The sequence below is a fragment of the Phytophthora infestans genome, genomic scaffold (genome assembly GCF_000142945.1).
Source record: "Phytophthora infestans T30-4 supercont1.17 genomic scaffold, whole genome shotgun sequence".
Classification (NCBI taxonomy): domain Eukaryota; phylum Oomycota; class Peronosporomycetes; order Peronosporales; family Peronosporaceae; genus Phytophthora; species Phytophthora infestans.
This window is the reverse complement of record NW_003303742.1, coordinates 1,693,655-1,713,157: the sequence shown is the minus strand read 5'-3', so window position 1 is coordinate 1,713,157 and position 19,503 is coordinate 1,693,655. Positions and strand designations below refer to the sequence as shown.

Sequence of the window (19,503 nt, the reverse complement as noted above, 5' to 3'; positions counted from 1 at the left end):
AACGATTGAGAAAGCCAAGCGAGAAGAACGTGCATGATGTCGTGGTGCAGCTCACTCAAGTCAACTAGTTCCTTTGTCGTGATCTCGAAAAGCGTGCATCTACCAAGTGCTGTGGCTGTCGCTTGAACTGTTGCATTAGGCACGAACGACTGGATAACAAGCAACATCAGCAACGCATTAGAACTCGAGACTCACCATGGATTCTCCAGATAGCGTACCTCTTCTCCAAAGCAGTCGCCACCGTGAAGTTTGATCGACGTTGAAGCAGTCGACGCGTCTGAATCGCCTTGGGGATGTGTGATCTCCATTGTGCCATCGATGATAACGTAGATGCACTCCACAGTAGTACCACTGGAGTAGAGCACGTCACCATGACTAAGCATCACGACTCGAGATAGCTGGGCAACTAGCGACACCTTGTCGTCATCGAGGTTCCGCATCAAGTGCGAAGCCTTCAGGTGAATCGACTTCTCGAACGTCGTATAGTCGGCGGGATCTGAAAGCGCAAGCAGCCCCTTTGACGCGAGCGTCGGACTTCTCCCGGTCGGCTGCGAGTTGCTTAAGCTTCGGCGTCTGCCTGGCAGTGATAAAGGGCCTCCGCGAGGAGTAGTTCGACATCGACCGACGTTGTACAGGAAGGATTTCGCCGCTCGATCCACCGACAGCGCTGCCTTGATGTTAGTCGTAAGCGACTCGGTTATCTTGAGCATCGGGTGGGTCTTTTCGCTGTCTGAATGTGCTGTCTCCGCAGTCAAAGACGCTCTGCGATCACGACGAGGAAGACTCCCCGATTGAGCAATAGCGCGAAGTGGCTGGCACAAAAAACAGAGAGTTTAGGCTTGAGGCGTTTAATAGTTGTGCTCTTACCTCGAAGTATAGCAACTGGAGAGAAGACGCGACAGCATTAAGAACGCCTCTAGACACCTGTGGCGTCTCCTTGATCAGCGCGTCAAGCTCCTCTCGTGATATACTGAGGAGAATGCAGTCTTCAAGCGCAGTTGCCGACGAGATGTGGGTTCCAGCATGAAGCGAGTGCTGCAGCAAAGCAGCTTGTCCAACACACGTGCCAAAGCCTAAAACTGCTAGAATCCTTCGCTCTTTGTGGAGCTGGACCGTACCCGTGGCAACGACGTACATGGCTGAAGCTGGAAAAGCAATAGCTGAGTTAGAAAACCTGCACGGAAAGTGACAGCATTTTACAACTAGTTTACCGATATCGCCTTCAACTGCGAAGGTTTGTCCACGCGTCACAGTTATCGGCAAGAAATGGTGCGATATCACCCGCAAGATGCTAATTGCGCACACATTCTCGAACAATGACGATACACGAAGGCAGTTTGCGACCTGCAAACACACGTGTCAGTAAACGACCAAGACGTTGGGTAAAAACCTGATACGCACCGCGATTCGTGAAAGCAACGGGGGTTCGCAATCCTTGAGATTAGCAACGGACTCGTACGGAAGCACTTCGGGGCTGCTACAACGGTGAAGCAGGCACAGATGAGTGCCGCAGACATCAAAAAGGAAACGAAGCTTGCATACCCGTGATACGTTTCAATCAGGAGTTCCTTGGTCAGCTCGTGGCTGAGCAAGTTCGGAATGATCTCATCCTGGAAATTCAGTTTCGCTGCATCGGTCAGGTGTTCTGCATGGTTCCCAGCGATGTGGAGGAAATAGTGGAGAGCAAGAGCTGACAGCTCCAGCTCTGTGTCCTGGTGCTTCATCACATCCAGCAAATTGTCGACGCCATCTTTTCCACCAAATAACTCTTCGACGTCCTTTGCCATCTGAAAGACAGCGGAGTATCAGCCTCGTTTACGCCCAGTTATGATCACGAATTTCCCGAACCTTTGACGCCGCTTTTGTAGTCGACAATTTCGGAAATAGTAGTGGCAGCACCAGTCCTTTGTAGGACGAGGGAAGTAGATTCTCCAGCACCTCCTAGGAAACAAAGGAAACTCCGTTAGCCACCGCGGTTTAAGCTGATACTAGCGGGATTTCAAGCGATACCTGAATGGCGGAGTGCACTTGTCCCAGATCTGACTGCAAACCTTCCAGAATCACCGCGACATCGAATTCCTTAGGGAATCCCGTTGAAAGTAGCTTCAGCAGCAGCCGAAGCGTTTCTTTCAAGCTGTGTTCGACATGTTGTAGCAAGAGAGGAGAGGTTTCCTCAATGTTTGTAGCTGTACGAGGACAGATCTGGAAAAACAGTTCCAGAACGTGACGCATTTCATGGGCTTCACGGATCTTGATACTCAGCGCGTGATGGATAGGGTCCATCAACTGTGAAAACGAGTTCATCGTCTTTTCGTCCGTTGATGCGATCTACAGAGGAAGAAACAAAACAGTCCCAAACACTAAGAACGCTGGACAGAAGACTCATTCTTCTAGGTCGCGCACTTACCAGCGATAGCAGCGCGTCCACAATCAATTCCTCCATGACCACATCTTTCCCAAAAAGATGATGTAAAACGTCCGTGCTGACCTTATCAACCCCATCGTCCGGTGCCTTTGACGTCACTAGTAACGTCTCCATCAAGTGCAGTAGAAAATCCAGTTTATCTTCAAGCGGAAAGCCACCAAGGTCCAGCACTTTAAGTGCACCTGCCAATCCCTCTCTCTTGTTGTGGATCCGGTCCGAAGTTAGTGCGTAATTGCTCAGTGCTTGAGTGGGAAGTCGTAGGATCTCTTCCGTGTATTGGCAAAGTGGTCCCCACAACGCAGCCGGTTCAAACCCTTTCAGTGCCGTGACAATCTGAGATCGTATCAAGGAGTTGGCGAGATGTTTCATCAGAGCTGGAATAAGCATTCGAGAGTTGCGAGAGCTGTTGGAACAGCACTCAACTGCTGCCTGGACGATCTGAGTCGAAGAGTGGTGAAGTAGATACACCAGAAAGCCATCGCCCAGCAGCTCTGGTAGCTCCTTGCCTACAATTTTCAAGCCCACCACGCGCGCTTCCAGCACCTAAAAAGACACCGTTAAAGACGTAAGCTTCATAGAGATATTCAATCGTTCCATCGCATTACCTTCTCTTCGTGCAGTAATCGCTGGAGAATGACGTTCGCTTCTTCATCCATCCAGTCCGATAGACGCAGCAAAGCCACTGCAGCGCATACCACGACGGATTTGTCTTCCTCTTCACCACGCAGCAGCTTGTGAAGCATCTCGGAGCACTGGTCCGCGTACATGTTAAACTTTTCGTATCCACACGCCAGAATCGCCGCGACTCGAAGCTGACGTGGCACTGCAACCGATTTGTCCTTGACGAGCATCATCAGATCCATCGTGTTGAAAATCCCAGTGGGGAACGTGCTGGCGTCAGGGAGTAGATACGACTCTTGTGCATGGAGCACGAAGTCTCGCTTGGCTGCCGTGTGGAGATTCAACAAGCGCAGTTTCGTGTGCATCGGCGTAAGAGGCACAGCGTCTCTGCTTGTCTTGTAGAACAACGCTCGCAGTTCCTGCAAACACCACGTGTATGATACATTGAAGATGCTACTAGGAGCTGCAGATAGTAACCAACCTGGGAGAAGAGACCGATGTGTTCGTGGGACAGCGAGCTCAAGACGAAGTTGGCTTGCGTTTGCTCACCATTCACCAGCGTCTCCTTCACTAACACGATCTGCATTAACGTCACAGTATTCGTATTCAGTGCAAAAGAATAAATAAAAAAATAATCCTGTTTTGCAAGTCTTACCTGATCCGGTGTAAAGTCGACCAGTGGTGAGGTCAAATCCAAGTAGCCTTGTCGCAACGAGGCGTAGAACTCGGAAGCGTACGATTTTCTGGCTGCGAGGGCGTCCACAAACCAGGCTACCGACGTCGCGATCATTATAATACTAATACAAACGACACAATAATGAATATGATACATCAATAAATTAAAAAAAGTAAATGTTGTAGCAATTCCTCACCTTGAAGAAGACGCTCCAATGAATTGAACGACCAAACTTGCAGTCAGAAACATCGACAACACTGCGCCGAAAATCCGGGACAGCGAGCGGAACGGTCCGCATACAAAGTTCTGGAAGCGACCTCGCTCGCTCTCATTGAAAGGCAGCCACAGTAATTGTCTAGCCGGGTTGAAAATCGCTTGGGAGACGGCGTTGTACAGTGCCCGCGTGAAAATCAACGAGTACGCAGACTATTTGGCATATAATTAACATTAAAAAAAATTAAAGCTTCCTTCAAAGTAGGACCAACACTCACCGTTGAAATGTAGGTCGATGCTCCAAACAGAAAAATCGTCACCGGGAGCATCGCGATACCGTACATGACGCCAAAGTGGGTGAAGAAGGGCCCCGACAGTAACTGCATCGGGATCATGAGGAAGCTCTGCAATCCGTTGATCATCGACAGCGAGGCCTTCACCTCTTCTTCCGGCTGTAGCGATACCACCGATAACGTCGTATTATCCACCAATACGCGCATCACCGTGGCCAACATGTCGAAAAAGCAAATATGTTTCAAGTACGTTCTGGCCTGAATATCTCGAATAATCACAGTGGACGACGACGTGTCCGTTCTTGGATCCCCAGGTTTCTGATTTTTAGTTTTCTTCCCAGACGGAGCAATATTTGCAGACGTGAAATGTTCCGCCGATACGAACAACACTCCTGCGATGAAAAATAGCATTCCGGAAGAAACCAGCAAGTTGAATTCTGTCGGTAGTTGCCGACTCTGGACTACTGGTAGCACTACGAAACTCGCCGATAAACTGCCAAAAGTTGATCCGAACGTGATCATCCCGAAAAACTTCTTGGATTGGGCCACGTCGAAGCCCTTGGCACATAAATCCCAGAACTGCTGGGTCAACCATTGGGTCTGCACTTCCAGCCACAAGTAGAGGAGGACGGAGGTCGCTCGAGCCAGTACGGGTGCGACTAGGGAAAGGAGCGTTAGGACAAGAAGGCCACAGCCTAGCACCAAAGGACTGATGGCGTATAGTATGCCAGGACGAACAGCACGAGCTGCTAGCTTGTCAACCAGCTGCGTGGCCAGTGTCAATGCGTAGGCGGTGCTCAAAGACAGCGTCAGAGTGAGAGCAGCCACGCTCGAAGCCGCATAGTACCGTAGGAAGATAGCGTCACGTGAAATGGCACCCAGTACGGAAGCACAACATTGCAACGTCCAGAGCGCGCAGAAGAAGCCCACGCGCCGAAGCAGCTCCATCAGACTGTTTTTGGATTGCTAGCGCCGGATAAGGAAATCTAGGCGCCGGATAAAATAGACCAAATATTATTTTAAAATCCTTCGATGCAGTAATACATGTCTCGCTACTATTTTCTAGACTACTACTACAGTGCTACGCCACACGAGAGCAACAATTGATACTGTATCGTCCTTGGCGTGTAGCGATGCATAACTGGAGAGTGTTCGAGCGAGGTGAGAATCCAAACTGACATTCGAATTCTTGAAACTGTAGAAAATAAAGGTGACACGGCGGTTCTTTTAGAACTGGGGGCAAGCCGTATGTCATTAGGCTGACATGGGCAATTCTTTTGGAACCAAGGGAAACCAAGGCATTGAAGTTGCCGGTATCCCTGCCTCGGTATTCATTATCCAAAAACGATCAAGCACCACAAGTACTGCACAAATCAAAAGCGACTCCACTATGACCAGGTTCTTCGCCAGTATTATGATGGTCTTTGCAGTCATGTGCGTTGGCGCAGCAACCGCCTCCCGTCATTTGAGACCAAGCACTAACCAAGCGTCTACGCCGTGCACCATGCATTCGCAGAGCTCAAGCTCTGACAATGTCAACGCCGGATCGTTCAATGAGTCGGGCACGATCTCCATCGGAAACAAGATATTTAACATCGTAGACAAGGGTGACACGATGACCATCGGAGACACCGAATTTAAAGTTTTCAGCTAAGCAGTGCCGTACGGGTACAGGTGACGAGACTCTTCACCGCGATAATTGTTTCAAACAAAAACTTTATTACCCGAACGCTTTGCCGACTGGGCACCGACGACGACAATCATCCCCCACAAGTTGTGGACCACAACACAACTAATCGAACTCTCTTGTTCAACTACCGGTACCATAATACATAAAATAGACGCTGTTCACGATAGCCGCGGCAACGTCAACTGTATGTACAGTAACATCGCTCGCGTAGATGGCACTACCGCTTCAGTGAAAAGTACTGTGGAAGCAGTTTTTTAACAGACCCAAAAAGATCATCCATCTTTAAACCATGGTCACTGATCTCAGCCACTCTGATTGGTCAAGAAGAGAAGTTTCAAATCGGCAGGTTTCCTAATCTCAAGATGAGAGCACTGACATGTGATTCACGTTGCATAATGCGTGCATTATTTTTAACCCCTTCTTGATATATTTTACTCGCTCCCTTGAAATAACTCGGGGTATTATAACAATCCATACGTGTATTAAACTAATCTTGTCAGAGTTTGATCACTATAGTTTTGCAATTGCAAAGCCTCCAATTTTTTTATTTTTTGTTTTGTTTTACAGACATTGATTATTTTAATGCTGCTACAGTAGGATAAATCAGATTTTGGGCTTAGTCCGATCGAGGGAATCCGATAATTTGCAGTTTGCAAAAAAAGCTTAGGAAATCGCGAGCGCCCATTTTTTTTCGCGTCCAGGTGTACGGCTCTCTTTACCCTCAAGTTGAGGACTGGAAGACAGCGACGTCCATTCGCGAATAAGCCATTTATCCCCCAGTGCTGAAACACGCAAGGAGAGACAATAGAGCAGGCATGCGTTTCTGTTGTACGGTATCATTACTGCTGGTTCTTGTATCTCTCGTCGCAACAAGTGCAGCAACTGACTCACAGCACATCGCATCCGGCTTCTCGACTTCGTCTGAGAGGAGGTTGCTGAGGACTATTAATAATGCAGCGGAAAAGGGCGAATATGAAGAGAGGGCGTTCGCGATCCCTGGCTTGTCGAAGGTGTCGAAGGTCGTGGATTGGATTAAAGCGTTTATCCTAAAGATCAAGCTCTCGTTCCAGGAGGGGAAACAGCTTAGCGCTTGGCTGAAGGAGAAAAAGACACCTGAAGACATCTTCAAACTGCTAAAGCTCGATACCGGGACGAAAAACCTCTTGGCCAGCCGCAACTTAAGGACGTGGAGTGTCTTTATGGTGCTGTACAACAAGGAAAACCCGAAGAAAATGGTGACGATGCTAGGGATGCTCACAAAGACATACGGGGATGAAGCGACAGCAAAAATGATCGAAGCGGGGCGAAAGAATCCGAAAACTAGGGGAATTGGTAACAGGTTGCAGGAGTTACAATTGAATGGCTGGGCCCAAAATGGGTTATCGCCAGACATTGTTTTCCAAATGCTGAAGGTTGGTGAGGGAGGAGTGGACAAAGTCATGGCCAACAACGTTTTGAGTGTGTGGTTCTACTTCTTTACTCGGATGAACCGCTACAACCCAGACCGGCAAGCAGATATGATGAAGAAATTGTCGACAGTCTACGACGATATCCCGCTGGCGAAGGCCTTTGAGGCAGCACGAAACGTGCAGTTCTCGGGACGCATGGGAAAAGAGCTACAGCTGGCGCAATTTAAAAAGTGGCTCGCAGAAGGCATTGAGCCGGCAACTGTCTTCAAAAGACTCAACTTGGACAAGGCGAAGTGGACAACTGACCCGAACGCAGGAGTATATCGCGAGTACAAGATCTTCTACTACATTAAGACGAAATAGGCCACACGAGAAATGGACTTCGAAGGAAACTTTTAGTCTGAGATAATTCACATACGGCCCAATATTTTTTATGAAAAATATCACTGTAGTCAGTAGAACTACATGTAGATTACGCATAATGAAATACTTCTACAAAGTACGTGTAGTAATTGCACGTCGAAGTTTCAATTTGTTTTTAAAACCTGGTACAGTATTACTCATTCGCTTCGTTTTTTTTTAACGGCACCCCTCTTGTCCAGGTTTTATCACTCAGGTATTGTCCAGGTATACCGGCAGGTATTGTCCAGGTAGAGTTTTAACGGTTTAAATTACTCTCATTTTCTTCTTTTGATTCCTAGCCACCAGTTAGGGAGACACGTGGCAGCCCCCCCCACGCCCCGAGGATGGCACGCACGAACAAGACTGCCCAGATCAAGGCGAAGATGGCAGAGCAAGAGCGTGTGGCCGAGGAAGCTCGTCAGGCTAACCTCGCTCTCTTGCGTGCGGCGCGTACGCGCTCAGAGAGAGCACACGCCAGAGAAAGTATGGAGACATCTCGCCCTAGTCCAACTGAAGTAGCAGAGGACAGCAATGCTCAAGAGCGAGTGGAGGAGGCAACAGAAGACGTCGCAGATGAAGGAGGAGATGGCGAGGAAGGGCAGGGAGGTGTGGACACGTCGAGTGAAGCAAAGAAAAGATTACGGTCGATGAAGAGGACGATTCGGTGGAAGATGAAGAGGATGCAGAGGAGGAAAAGATCGCTTCGGGCGAAGGGGAAGAGGGTGAAGTGGAAGAAGATGAAGTGGAGACGGAACCAACGAGAAAGCGTCGTCAAGGAAAGAAAAGAACCGTCTCCGATGTCGAAGAAGAAGAGCTGGTTCAGGTCCCTGTATTTAAGGCGCATCATGATTCGTGGGCCTCGCTGGAGCGGTCTCTCAAGGAATACATGGAGGCGACGCGCCAAAAAATCGTGGTGAAAGAGGTGATCAATGTAGCCCGCAGGAATGCTGATCTTCGGCGCCAAGTGAGGTACCAAGGGCTTCCTGACTCAGAGTTGCCTCTCGTCCCTGCAGAGATGGAACCTTATCAGCGCAAGTTTATCTGTACGCATGGGTGGTCCGAACGTGACAGATCAACGGGAAAGCGGACGTCACACAAGCTGAGTACTACCGATTGTCCGTTTCAGATGCTGGCTCAAGCTACCAAGCGTAGTGACGGTCAATGGGGCGTTGTGATGAAGCGTGAAGTGTACGCCCATAATCATCGTGTCTCCGAAGACATTTACAGGTCTTATCCAGGTATTCGCCAGGTTCCGGCGGACTCACCTTTGATGCCAGGTATTGAGCTGCTGGTTGAATCCGAAGCCGGCGTGTACAACTACATTCGAGAGAACTCAAAGCACCGAGTCTCCATGGATGATGTGCACAATCTACTTCGCCGGCTGCGTAATCAAGGTAAATGTTTGGTTTGATTACATGTCTTGTCGTCTTGTTCCCCTCTAACTTGATGCATTCGCAGGTGTGGAGTTGTCTGATAACGATGCCGTGGCTGAGATGATTATGGACTTCAACAGAGAGTCATCGGCAAATGTTTCTTCGGTGCACGAAAGTGCACGTGGAGATACCGGTGTGCTTTCCTTCACTAGTGGGCATATGCGTGCGATGTTGGACAACTTCCCCGAGGTGATTCAAATGGACTGTACGCACAAAACCAATCAGTAAGTTGCATGGTAGTAATTGGACAGGTTTTCCCCAGGTATGACCAGATTTTGACCAGACTTTGTGTATGATTAGGTACAACTACCAGCTTTTTACGATGGTTGGTATGGACCAGTTTGGCCAAGGCCAGCCTGTCCAGTATTCGTTAATCGAAACGAACGGTGACTGGCATATGGCCAAGTGCTTGGATCATTTCAAGCGTGCGAACGAACACTGGCGGTTCGTCCGTATTGTGATCGTCGACAAGGACATGCGCGAAGTCGAGGTGGTTCGCAAGAAGCTTTTCGAAGCTCGGGTGCTGTATTGCCACTTTCACGTGATCAAGTGGTTGCATGAGACGATCAGAAAATCTAAGTCATACGGTGCTTACGACGAGGATGTTTTAGCGCAGATGAAACACGCCATCACCAACATGACTTGCTCCAGGACAGAGGAAGACTACCATATGCACCGTGAAGAGTTTAAGAGCCTCGCTTGCCGAGATGATTGCACCGATCTGTGGGAGTATTTTGACAAAAACTGGAACGACTGCTGCGAGATGTGGGTGATGGCGTATCGCGTTGATCTGCCTCACTTCGGAAATCACACCAACAACCGCGTGGAGAGCCTATTTGGTAAGCTCAAACGGCATCTCAAAGGCCACTTTACAATGAGAGCTAGTTTGAAGGTGCTTTTGGACTACCAGCGACGCAAAGAGGAAGACTATCGGTCCAAGGTCGAGATGCCTGGCACCTTACGGGACGTGTCCTACTCAGAAGAAATGAATGTAGCGCTGGGAATGACAACACGTTGGGTGGCGGCAGCGATCAATGCTCAATACGATGTTGCTACGGATGATGCTGTTGCTAACAACTACACGTTTACCGACAATGGCACTACTGTCACTGTCAGCGGTGGTAAACGTGAGTATCTTATCGAGAAAGAGGGTTACTTGTGCGACTGTGAGTTTGCTCAGACCATGAAGCTTCCCTGCCGACACGCCATGATGTACCGAAAGCGCTGTGGCAACCCATTCATTATCCCGTTCTCGACAATTGCGCCAAGGTATGTTGACTTTGCGTCCAGGTATTGGCCATGTTTTCATCAGGTATTAACCAGGTATGTGTTTTGCAGGTGGTTTGGTCAAAGCCGGCTCTCGCAACAGGAGTTGACAGAGGTGGCGGCACCGTTTGTGGCTAAGATATACAAAGCCCATTCACAATCTGCTGGTGGAAGGTTGAGTGAAGCGGAGAAATACAGACGTGCTCAGCAGGCACTTAGTCGCATCAGTGGTGAGCTTGCGAGGTTCGAAGACGATGCCTTCGCTAGTGCGATGTCGCAGTTGGATCAATGGTGGTACAACATGAGGAATGGACAATCCACGGCAGAGCATTCTGCCCCCAATCGAGACGGTGACAACAGACATGATGATGACAACTCGGATGGAGGAGCAGGTGAAAGTGGAGCAGGGGTGGATTCTGAACAACAGCAAGATACTGAGGCTAGCGATGCGAATGCGGCTACCAAGGATGATTCCGACGACGTACCGCCCACTCAGGTGGCTGGTCCTGCGACTCAAGCAGCAGAGATGTCTACGACCGCAGCCCAACCACCAAAAATCAAGCTGAATGGTAAGGTCAGAAGGGCCGGGCGACCTCATTTGAATCGTTCGGCGATGAAAGTGAAGGCGGCGTTAGCACTAAAAGAGTACAATAACGGGATGAAACTACGCGCTCTTTTAAGAGATAACGACGTCTGCGATGTGGTGTCTACTCTATGGATGATCATGCCTGGAGTTCGCGAAGTTGGGTCTTTCCTTACTACCTTTCCAGTCAACAAGAATGGTGAGGGAAGGTCAATTCAGTGGCGCGTCGACGGAGATTACGTGCCAGATCGAGTGCGATTCCGGCTAGTCGAATCGCTTGTTGATGATGCGTCGGATAAGTTGAGGGGCGGATTGGCGCTAGATGAAGAAATTGAGTTGGACAGTGACGGTGAACGAATGGGCAGCATTGAGAGTTACGTGGTGTCAATTGAAAAAGCTGGTCAGCTCACCAGAGAGCAACTGGAAGCTATGAAATCCTTGTGGGGGCTACAAGATACTTGTCGCAATGCTGTTCTTTGCTGTACCTGGTTGAATAGTACTGTTAAACCCGCGGTCAGTGACTCCGCTTCAGCGGGTATTATAATGGAAAAGATACTGGAGTGTTGGCCGTATACACCGCTGGTTGGGTTCGGATTCGACCTGACGTACACCAATCTCTTTTGCTTTCGAGATTCCGCTTGGCTAAACGATAATGCCATGCGTGCTTTTGCGGTTTGTCTCGCACGGTACAAGAACAATTGTACAGTCGTCATTCCGCCCCCCCAAAAAGCCAAAGATGCCAAGAATGGAACCCAACCAAAGGCCACCAAAAGTCGTATCTCTACAAGCACGCTCGACAAAGTTGGTGAAAGTGTTGCCTCGCACCAATTCGTGCTTCTTCCTATCAATTTTGGTGGCACGCATTGGGGATGCCTCGTGGTTGACCGAGACACCAAGGTTGTCAAGATGTACGACAGCATGGGCGGTAAGAGAAACAAGAAACGGTTGGAGAAGATGGCTGAAGAAATCCGTACTGGGCCTCTACGTGACGATTCCTACAAAGCTTTGGAAGTAACCGAGCCGGTGCAAACGGACAGTGACAGTTGCGGTGTGTTTGTGTGCCGGTTTTTCTGAACTTGCGTGAGCAGCGAATCCCCCAGCGATGTGTCCCCAGCTGGTATTACGAAGCTGAGGTGGGAGATGCTGCACGCAGTCATGAAGTTGAGGCCGCGCTAGTTATTCGTGCATATCCGTCAGTGCATGCATGTAAACACTAACGATTTTAATACATGGTCAATTCTTGGGCAAAACCTGGACAATGACTGTATGTGGCAGAAGTCGATAATGGTACATTCGTGGTACGCCACCATGAGCGTGAACGCCGACACACCGCAGCGGCCATCACTCTAGAATTTTTCTAAGTAGCGCACACATGATTTGCCCAGGTTTTAAAACCTGTAAAATACCTGGGTAAACGGTGAAGAAAACGATTGGTTGCGGTGAGTTCCGACGTCGACTGCCTACGATCATTTCCACTTTAGCCTAAGTCGTGCACACATGAGTATCCCAGGTTTTAAACCTGGAAAATACCTGATTTGGTCATTTAAGTTCCCGAATGTAAATTACCAAGTCTGATTCCGTTCTCTAAAAGGAAACCTGGGCGAAACCTGGCTCCCTAGCTGGACTATCCATGGAGAATCAGATTTCTGAGTATTTTTTCAATCTGGGAAACCTGGACGCTAAGGTCGTCCTTTTTTTAATTAGCGCATAAGAAGCCGCTTTTAAGGCTACTAAATTGCGACAGCTGGACGTAGCTTTATTTAAGCTGTGCCAGATTTCTTTGCCAACGCTGCAAACACTGAGTGAGGCTGAGCCAACAAAAACGACGGAGAATCAAACTCCACCACGCGACCTGCGTCCATCACGGCGATCTTGTCGCAGTGCATGATCGTGTTGATTCGGTGTGCGATGATCAGCACCGTCTTGTCCTCAAAGGTCTCCTTGATGGTCGTCTGGATGAGTGCGTCCGTGACTGTATCCACATTGGCTGTGGCCTCGTCCAGCACCACCACTTTACTGTCCTTGAGCAGTGCACGACCGATACAGATGAGTTGACGTTGACCCACCGACAGGTTGTCTCCACCTTCAGCCACCTCAAAGTCCAGACCCGCACCCCAGCGACGCAGACTGTCAGCCATGTGAACCTGCTTGAGTACGTTCCAGATACGCTCGTCCGAGTATTCGTGGAATGGGTCGAGGTTTTCACGAAGCGGTCCACTGAAGAGCACAGGGTCCTGAGGAATGATAGCGAGGCTTCGTCGAAGTTCACGCAGGTTGATAGTAGCGATATCAACGTCGTCGATGAACACACGTCCGCTGTCGAAGTCGCAGATACGGAACAACGCGACCATAAGTGAAGACTTCCCAGCACCGGTACGTCCACAGATACCGACCTTCTCACCGGCAGCGACGTCCATGTCAACACCTTTAAGGACAAGCGGGAGTTCAGGTCGGTACCGAAGACACAGCTGGTCGAATCGAATCGAACCGCGTGACGGCCACGACCGAGGGGCTGCTCCTGTCACCTGTTTCTCGTCCGTGAGCAGCTCTTCAATCGTTTTGCCCGTGTCAGTCTCGCCCTCAATCTGACGAAAGAACAATAGGCGCTCCACACGTGTCATTGCGTTGTCGGTTCGATCCACCGAGCGCATGACCCACTGCACCATCGATGTCAACATCAGCGAATATGTGAGCGAGAGTCCAGACGTTAACGAGTCCAGTCGCAAGTCTAGAGACCGATGAGAAGGACAAAAAGGCGTCTGGGCGGCTTATCCGTGCTGAGGATCGTGTGAAGGGCAAAGTGAGTGGCCGCGTGTACAAGACGTACTTCGACGAGACGGGGTTTAACGGTATCGTCGTCATCGTCGTCATCGTCGTCGCTTACATTGCAGGTCAAGCAGCACGCACGGTTGTCGACTGGTGGCCTGGTCATTGGGCGCGAAACATGCCACGCCGGGGTGTGGACCCAACGTACTCAAATACTACATTCGGCATGTGGTATCTCGGGTTTCTCGCACTCTGTTCTGTGCTCTCCTTCGGCCGAGCGCTGACGATTATCGAGTCGTGTGTTCGCTCGTCGCAAAATATGCACGACGAGCTGTTCCGACGCGTTTTGAAGGCTCCAGTGACGCAATACTTTGACGTGACTCCAATGGGTCAGATCCTGAACCGCTTCTCGAACGACTTGGATCAAATGGATACTATGCTTCCCCAAGAGTACCAACTACTGCTCCAGAATGTGTCTTTGGCCTTCGGAGCGCTCGCCGTCTCGGCATTGGCTTCGTACTGGATTGCCTTGACGTACATCCCGATCTTCGCTATGTTTCTTTTCATCGGACAGTACTTCAAGAAGACATCGAGTGAGATCAAGCGACTGGAAGGCGTCACCCGAACGCCCGTGTACAATCTCTTTAGCGAGACTTTATCCGGTCTCGCTACGATTCGCGCCTTCTGCATGAGAGACAACTTCATCGAGTTGAACCGACGTGTAGTTGATGCCAACTCAAACATGTACTTCACGTACTGGGCTGCCAGTCGCTGGTTAGCCACTCGGCTTGACTTGCTGTCAGTTCTCATTATTTTCGTCGTCACGCTCTATCTCGTAGCCACAGTTGGTTCTGTGGGTTGCTTTCTACGGGCTTATCTTCGCTTGGCGACAGTGTCTTGATGCATTCTGGGGCGCTGGCCAGCTCCTTGTTATTGCTATCGACGCTGATACTAACCAAGTCCATTGTAAGCTGCGGGAACTGCACCAAAACATCGTGATAGGGGCCCTGATAAGCCACCACACCATCACGCATCACCACAACATGATCAGCTTTCGGTAACAAGTCGTAGTGGCTATTCAGCACCAACAACCGAGTCTGGTCACGTGCCATACCGACGATACATTTGTTGAAAATCGCGTGAGCTACGTGCGGGTCCACAGCACTCAACGGATCATCCAGAATCAATACGTCCGTCCCTGCCCGGTACATCGCACGAGCGATAGCCACTTGAGCCTTCTGACCACCACTCAAGTTGATGCCACGCTCACCAATCTCCGTCGCGTCTACGTTGGGTAGAGCGCTCAAGTCCATTGACAGCTGTGATGCCTCCAGGACCTGTGCATAGCGTTCAGAGTCGTATTCTTGTTCGAAGAGAATGTTGTCACGCAGAGTTGCGTTGCGGATCCAGGTGTCTTGACTGACACAAGCTACTCGCCCTTCGACCTCGAGTACACCAGAGATTCGTGGCATTTCTCCTAGAATGGCGTTGACGAGACTGGACTTACCAGCTGCAACTCTACCGACCACCATCACTAGATCCCCACGTTCGATCTCCAAATTGATACCTTCCAGTTGAAAACCTTGCGGTTGTTGTCGGTGTCGAATTTTCTGTACTAATCCTGTCCTAACTGTCCTACAAAATCCTAAAATACGTCGTAAATTACTGGCATAGATTGCAAAATGTATCCTAAAAAGGTTCTAAATCCGGGAAAATATTGCAATCCTTATGCTGTCCAAAATTAAAAACCGGTATTTTAGTCGGAAATTTAGGACATATCATAAAACCTATTTTGAGTCAAACTTGGGATTGAGGTATTTAAAAGTTAACGGGAACCAATCATGCAGAAACACATAGCTGTTTTAATTTTTATTGTCACTTGACAACTTTGTCCATGGAGCACAAGAACTACCGCTTCTGCAAGAAGCGCACCGTCCCGGAGACAGGAACAACCTATTTCAGCTGCGTGAAGTTCCGGACTGGGTGTCCAGCACGTCTTGTAGTCAAGAAGGGGGGCACTATCATCGAAAAAATATTCACCGCTGCGACCAAGAAATTTTAGAAGAAGTCGCAGACGTACGCCACGACATGTCTTTGGAGCTGCAAGATCGCGCCATTAAAGACTTCGCTGTTGCACCTGGTGTTCTGTGGCAGCGCGTCTTTGATAGTTTCCGTACCAAGCATCACCCGTCAACTATCTACGGTATTGCGCGTCCGAGTGGTGTTACGATCATCAAAAACGTACGCCAAGGTGCCACCGGTGGCGACATTTTCCGTGCAATCGAGGCTGCACCGGTGCGAAGCATTAGCGACTCAGACCCGCGCCCGTTCCTACAATTCAGCATGGCTCGCCCCACCACCGCCGGCATACAGCGTATGCTCTGCTTTGGGCATCCGGACTTACTGCGGATTCTACGGTACCCTCAGCTGACCCTTTTTATTGATGGTACCTTTTCGGTGGTACCAAAAGGTTTCTCGCAGTGCCTGATTGCTATGGTCTACGATCCTAGTGTCGACGTATACGTGCCACTACTCTACGTACTCGTCAATTCGAAAAGCCAAGAAACGTATTGGCGAGTACTAGAGCAGCTCATCATGGCGTCCGACCGCCAGCTGGAGCCTCGTGATGTTACCTGTGACTAAAAGAGTACAATAACGGGATGAAACTACGCGCTCTTTTAAGAGATAACGACGTCTGCGATGTGGTGTCTACTCTATGGATGATCATGCCTGGAGTTCGCGAAGTTGGGTCTTTCCTTACTACCTTTCCAGTCAACAAGAATGGTGAGGGAAGGTCAATTCAGTGGCGCGTCGACGGAGATTACGTGCCAGATCGAGTGCGATTCCGGCTAGTCGAATCGCTTGTTGATGATGCGTCGGATAAGTTGAGGGGCGGATTGGCGCTAGATGAAGAAATTGAGTTGGACAGTGACGGTGAACGAATGGGCAGCATTGAGAGTTACGTGGTGTCAATTGAAAAAGCTGGTCAGCTCACCAGAGAGCAGCTGGAAGCTATGAAATCCTTGTGGGGGCTACAAGATACTTGTCGCAATGCTGTTCTTTGCTGTACCTGGTTGAATAGTACTGTTAAACTCGCGGTCAGTGACTCCGCTTCAGCGGGTATTATAATGGGAAAGATACTGGAGTGTTGGCCGTATACACCGCTGGTTGGGTTCGGATTCGACCTGACGTACACCAATCTCTTTTGCTTTCGAGATTCCGCTTGGCTAAACGATAATGCCATGCGTGCTTTTGCGGTTTGTCTCGCACGGTACAAGAACAATTGTACAGTCGTCATTCCGCCCCCCCAAAAAGCCAAAGATGCCAAGAATGGAACCCAACCAAAGGCCACCAAAAGTCGTATCTCTACAAGCACGCTCGACAAAGTTGGTGAAAGTGTTGCCTCGCACCAATTCGTGCTTCTTCCTATCAATTTTGGTGGCACGCATTGGGGATGCCTCGTGGTTGACCGAGACACCAAGGTTGTCAAGATGTACGACAGCATGGGCGGTAAGAGAAACAAGAAACGGTTGGAGAAGATGGCTGAAGAAATCCGTACTGGGCCTCTACGTGACGATTCCTACAAAGCTTTGGAAGTAACCGAGCCGGTGCAAACGGACAGTGACAGTTGCGGTGTGTTTGTGTGCCGGTTTTTCTGGACTTGCGTGAGCAGCGAATCCCCCAGCGATGTGTCCCCAGCTGGTATTACGAAGCTGAGGTGGGAGATGCTGCACGCAGTCATGAAGTTGAGGCCGCGCTAGTTATTCGTGCATATCCGTCAGTGCAACATGCATGTAAACACTAACGATTTTAATACATGGTCAATTCTTGGGCAAAACCTGGACAATGACTGTATGTGGCAGAAGTCGATAATGGTACATTCGTGGTACGCCACCATGAGCGTGAACGCCGACACACCGCAGCGGCCATCACTCTAGAATTTTTCTAAGTAGCGCACACATGATTTGCCCAGGTTTTAAAACCTGTAAAATACCTGGGTAAACGGTGAAGAAAACGATTGGTTGCGGTGAGTTCCGACGTCGACTGCCTACGATCATTTCCACTTTAGCCTAAGTCGTGCACACATGAGTATCCCAGGTTTTATACCTGGAAAATACCTGATTTGGTCATTTAAGTTCCCGAATGTAAATTACCAAGTCTGATTCCGTTCTCTAAAAGGAAACCTGGGCGAAACCTGGCTCCCTAGCTGGACTATCCATGGAGAATCAGATTTCTGAGTATTTTTTCAATCTGGGAAACCTGGACGCTAAGGTCGTCCAAATAAAAACGGTGATTGATCAGCAATCCTATCGAATTGACTTAATTATAGAACTTAACTTTTATGCGAGTCAAAAAAATAAATCGTGAGGACGAGACGGATGCTGCGTCTTCGCGGGAGTGCGGGCGTCCGGCGGAGCTCCGCGGTCCGCAACGTGCACTCGCTGCCGTCCACAGAGCTGCGCAGCCGCTTCCTACAGTTCTTCGAGAGTCAAGGCCACCGCATCGTGCCCAGCGCGTCACTAGTGCCGCCCGGAGGTGACCAGTCTCTGCTGTTTGTGAACGCCGGCATGGTGCCATTCAAACAGGCGTTCCTGGGTATTGATGGTGGAGCAAAGGCACGCGGATACTCCAGAGCTACTTCAGCACAACGCTGTGTACGTGCTGGTGGTAAGCACAACGATTTGGACCAGGTGGGACTTACACGTCGCCACCATACCATGTTCGAAATGCTGGGCAATTTTAGCTTCGGCGACTACTTCAAGAAACAGGCAATTACAATGTGCTGGCGATTCCTCACCCAGGAATTAGAGCTTCCTATTGACAGACTACACGTTACGGTACTTAAGAGCGATCAAGAGGCTCGTCGTCTGTGGAAGCAGATCGCTGGACTACCCGACCACAAAATTCAGGAGCTGGACGAACACGATAATTTCTGGGCCATGGGCGACTCAGGTCCTTGTGGCCCGTGCTCGGAAGTGTTCTGGGACTTAGGAGACCACATCGCTGACCCCGACGAGCGCTTCTTGGAGCTGTGGAACCTCGTCTTCATGCAATTCTTCCGTAACGAAGGAGACAGCGAACTACACGCACTTCCCAACTGCTCAGTCGACACCGGTATGGGTCTTGAGCGCGTGGCTTCTGTTCTGCAAGGAGTCCCTTCTAACTACCACACAGACGTCTTCGTACCTCTTTTAACTGAGGTAGCTACTGTACTGGACGCCAACCGGTCGTCAACCTTACGTCAATCTTTCACTAGCGCTCTACAAGAAGAACTTGATCCCCGTAAGAATCTTTTCGGGACTGGTAAAGAGATCCAAAACTCTCCGCATCGTCAGTGACCACCTTCGTGCGACCTACGCATTGTTACAGGACGGTGTTTTCCCGTCCAACATAGGCCGCGGCTACGTTCTTCGTCGTATCATCCGGCGAGCCATCCGCCATGCTCAGCAACTTGGCGTTCGAAGTGGTTCAGACGGCATTCTAGCTTCGATTGCAGTGCCAGGATGGTCTGAGGCTGCAGGGCTCCAGCAAATGCGAGCGATAGTTGCCAACGAGGAACGAGCGTTTGAAGAGATGCTTCGTAATGGCCGTGGGGCTATTGAAAAGGCTTTCTCCAAGACCCAGGCGATGCTGTCAGGCCCTGATGGCTTTCCGGCATGTATAGACACATATGGGAAACACTTCTTTGAAGTCACTTCAAAGGGATGAGGGGGAGAAAAAAGGGG

The 19,503-nt window shown here is 49.7% G+C and overlaps 7 protein-coding genes across 7 annotated transcripts; 5 read left to right on the top strand and 2 right to left on the bottom strand.

Moving 5' to 3' along the window:
- Nucleotides 1-99: 99 nt before the first annotated feature.
- Nucleotides 100-5,176, bottom strand: PITG_10117 (ATP-binding Cassette (ABC) superfamily; the record flags this gene model as incomplete). Its single annotated transcript, XM_002902598.1, has 14 exons — nucleotides 100-127; nucleotides 196-812; nucleotides 868-1,145; nucleotides 1,212-1,344; nucleotides 1,402-1,477; nucleotides 1,543-1,787; nucleotides 1,849-1,941; nucleotides 2,011-2,328; nucleotides 2,408-2,968; nucleotides 3,031-3,465; nucleotides 3,528-3,626; nucleotides 3,702-3,843; nucleotides 3,919-4,148; nucleotides 4,214-5,176. 14 exons carry the CDS (start codon nucleotides 5,174-5,176, stop codon nucleotides 100-102), a joined length of 4,218 nt encoding a protein of 1,405 aa, XP_002902644.1.
- A 1,557-nt stretch (nucleotides 5,177-6,733) lies between these two features.
- PITG_10116 (secreted RxLR effector peptide protein, putative) lies at nucleotides 6,734-7,690 on the top strand (the record flags this gene model as incomplete). Its single annotated transcript, XM_002902597.1, has 1 exon — nucleotides 6,734-7,690. The coding sequence occupies one exon, from the start codon at nucleotides 6,734-6,736 to the stop codon at nucleotides 7,688-7,690; it is 957 nt and encodes a 318-aa protein (XP_002902643.1).
- Nucleotides 7,691-9,559: 1,869 nt separating this feature from the next.
- PITG_23319 (uncharacterized protein) lies at nucleotides 9,560-12,085 on the top strand (the record flags this gene model as incomplete). The annotated part of the gene is made up of 3 exons (XM_002902596.1): nucleotides 9,560-10,707; nucleotides 10,789-10,924; nucleotides 10,991-12,085. The coding sequence occupies 3 exons, from the start codon at nucleotides 9,560-9,562 to the stop codon at nucleotides 12,083-12,085; spliced, it is 2,379 nt and encodes a 792-aa protein (XP_002902642.1).
- A 1,575-nt stretch (nucleotides 12,086-13,660) lies between these two features.
- On the top strand, nucleotides 13,661-14,616 carry PITG_10113 (ATP-binding Cassette (ABC) Superfamily; the record flags this gene model as incomplete). Its single annotated transcript, XM_002902595.1, has 4 exons — nucleotides 13,661-13,717; nucleotides 13,758-14,311; nucleotides 14,372-14,501; nucleotides 14,557-14,616. The coding sequence occupies 4 exons, from the start codon at nucleotides 13,661-13,663 to the stop codon at nucleotides 14,614-14,616; spliced, it is 801 nt and encodes a 266-aa protein (XP_002902641.1).
- Nucleotides 14,617-14,810: 194 nt separating this feature from the next.
- Nucleotides 14,811-15,309, bottom strand: PITG_10112 (canalicular multispecific organic anion transporter, putative; the record flags this gene model as incomplete). Its single annotated transcript, XM_002902594.1, has 2 exons — nucleotides 14,811-14,828; nucleotides 14,896-15,309. The coding sequence occupies 2 exons, from the start codon at nucleotides 15,307-15,309 to the stop codon at nucleotides 14,811-14,813; spliced, it is 432 nt and encodes a 143-aa protein (XP_002902640.1).
- Nucleotides 15,310-16,437: 1,128 nt separating this feature from the next.
- Nucleotides 16,438-17,538, top strand: PITG_10111 (cysteine protease family C48, putative; the record flags this gene model as incomplete). Its single annotated transcript, XM_002902593.1, has 3 exons — nucleotides 16,438-16,705; nucleotides 16,760-16,863; nucleotides 16,915-17,538. 3 exons carry the CDS (start codon nucleotides 16,438-16,440, stop codon nucleotides 17,536-17,538), a joined length of 996 nt encoding a protein of 331 aa, XP_002902639.1.
- Nucleotides 17,539-18,156: 618 nt separating this feature from the next.
- On the top strand, nucleotides 18,157-19,362 carry PITG_10110 (alanyl-tRNA synthetase; the record flags this gene model as incomplete). The annotated part of the gene is made up of 3 exons (XM_002902592.1): nucleotides 18,157-18,987; nucleotides 19,088-19,244; nucleotides 19,352-19,362. 3 exons carry the CDS (start codon nucleotides 18,157-18,159, stop codon nucleotides 19,360-19,362), a joined length of 999 nt encoding a protein of 332 aa, XP_002902638.1.
- Nucleotides 19,363-19,503: the final 141 nt, after the last annotated feature.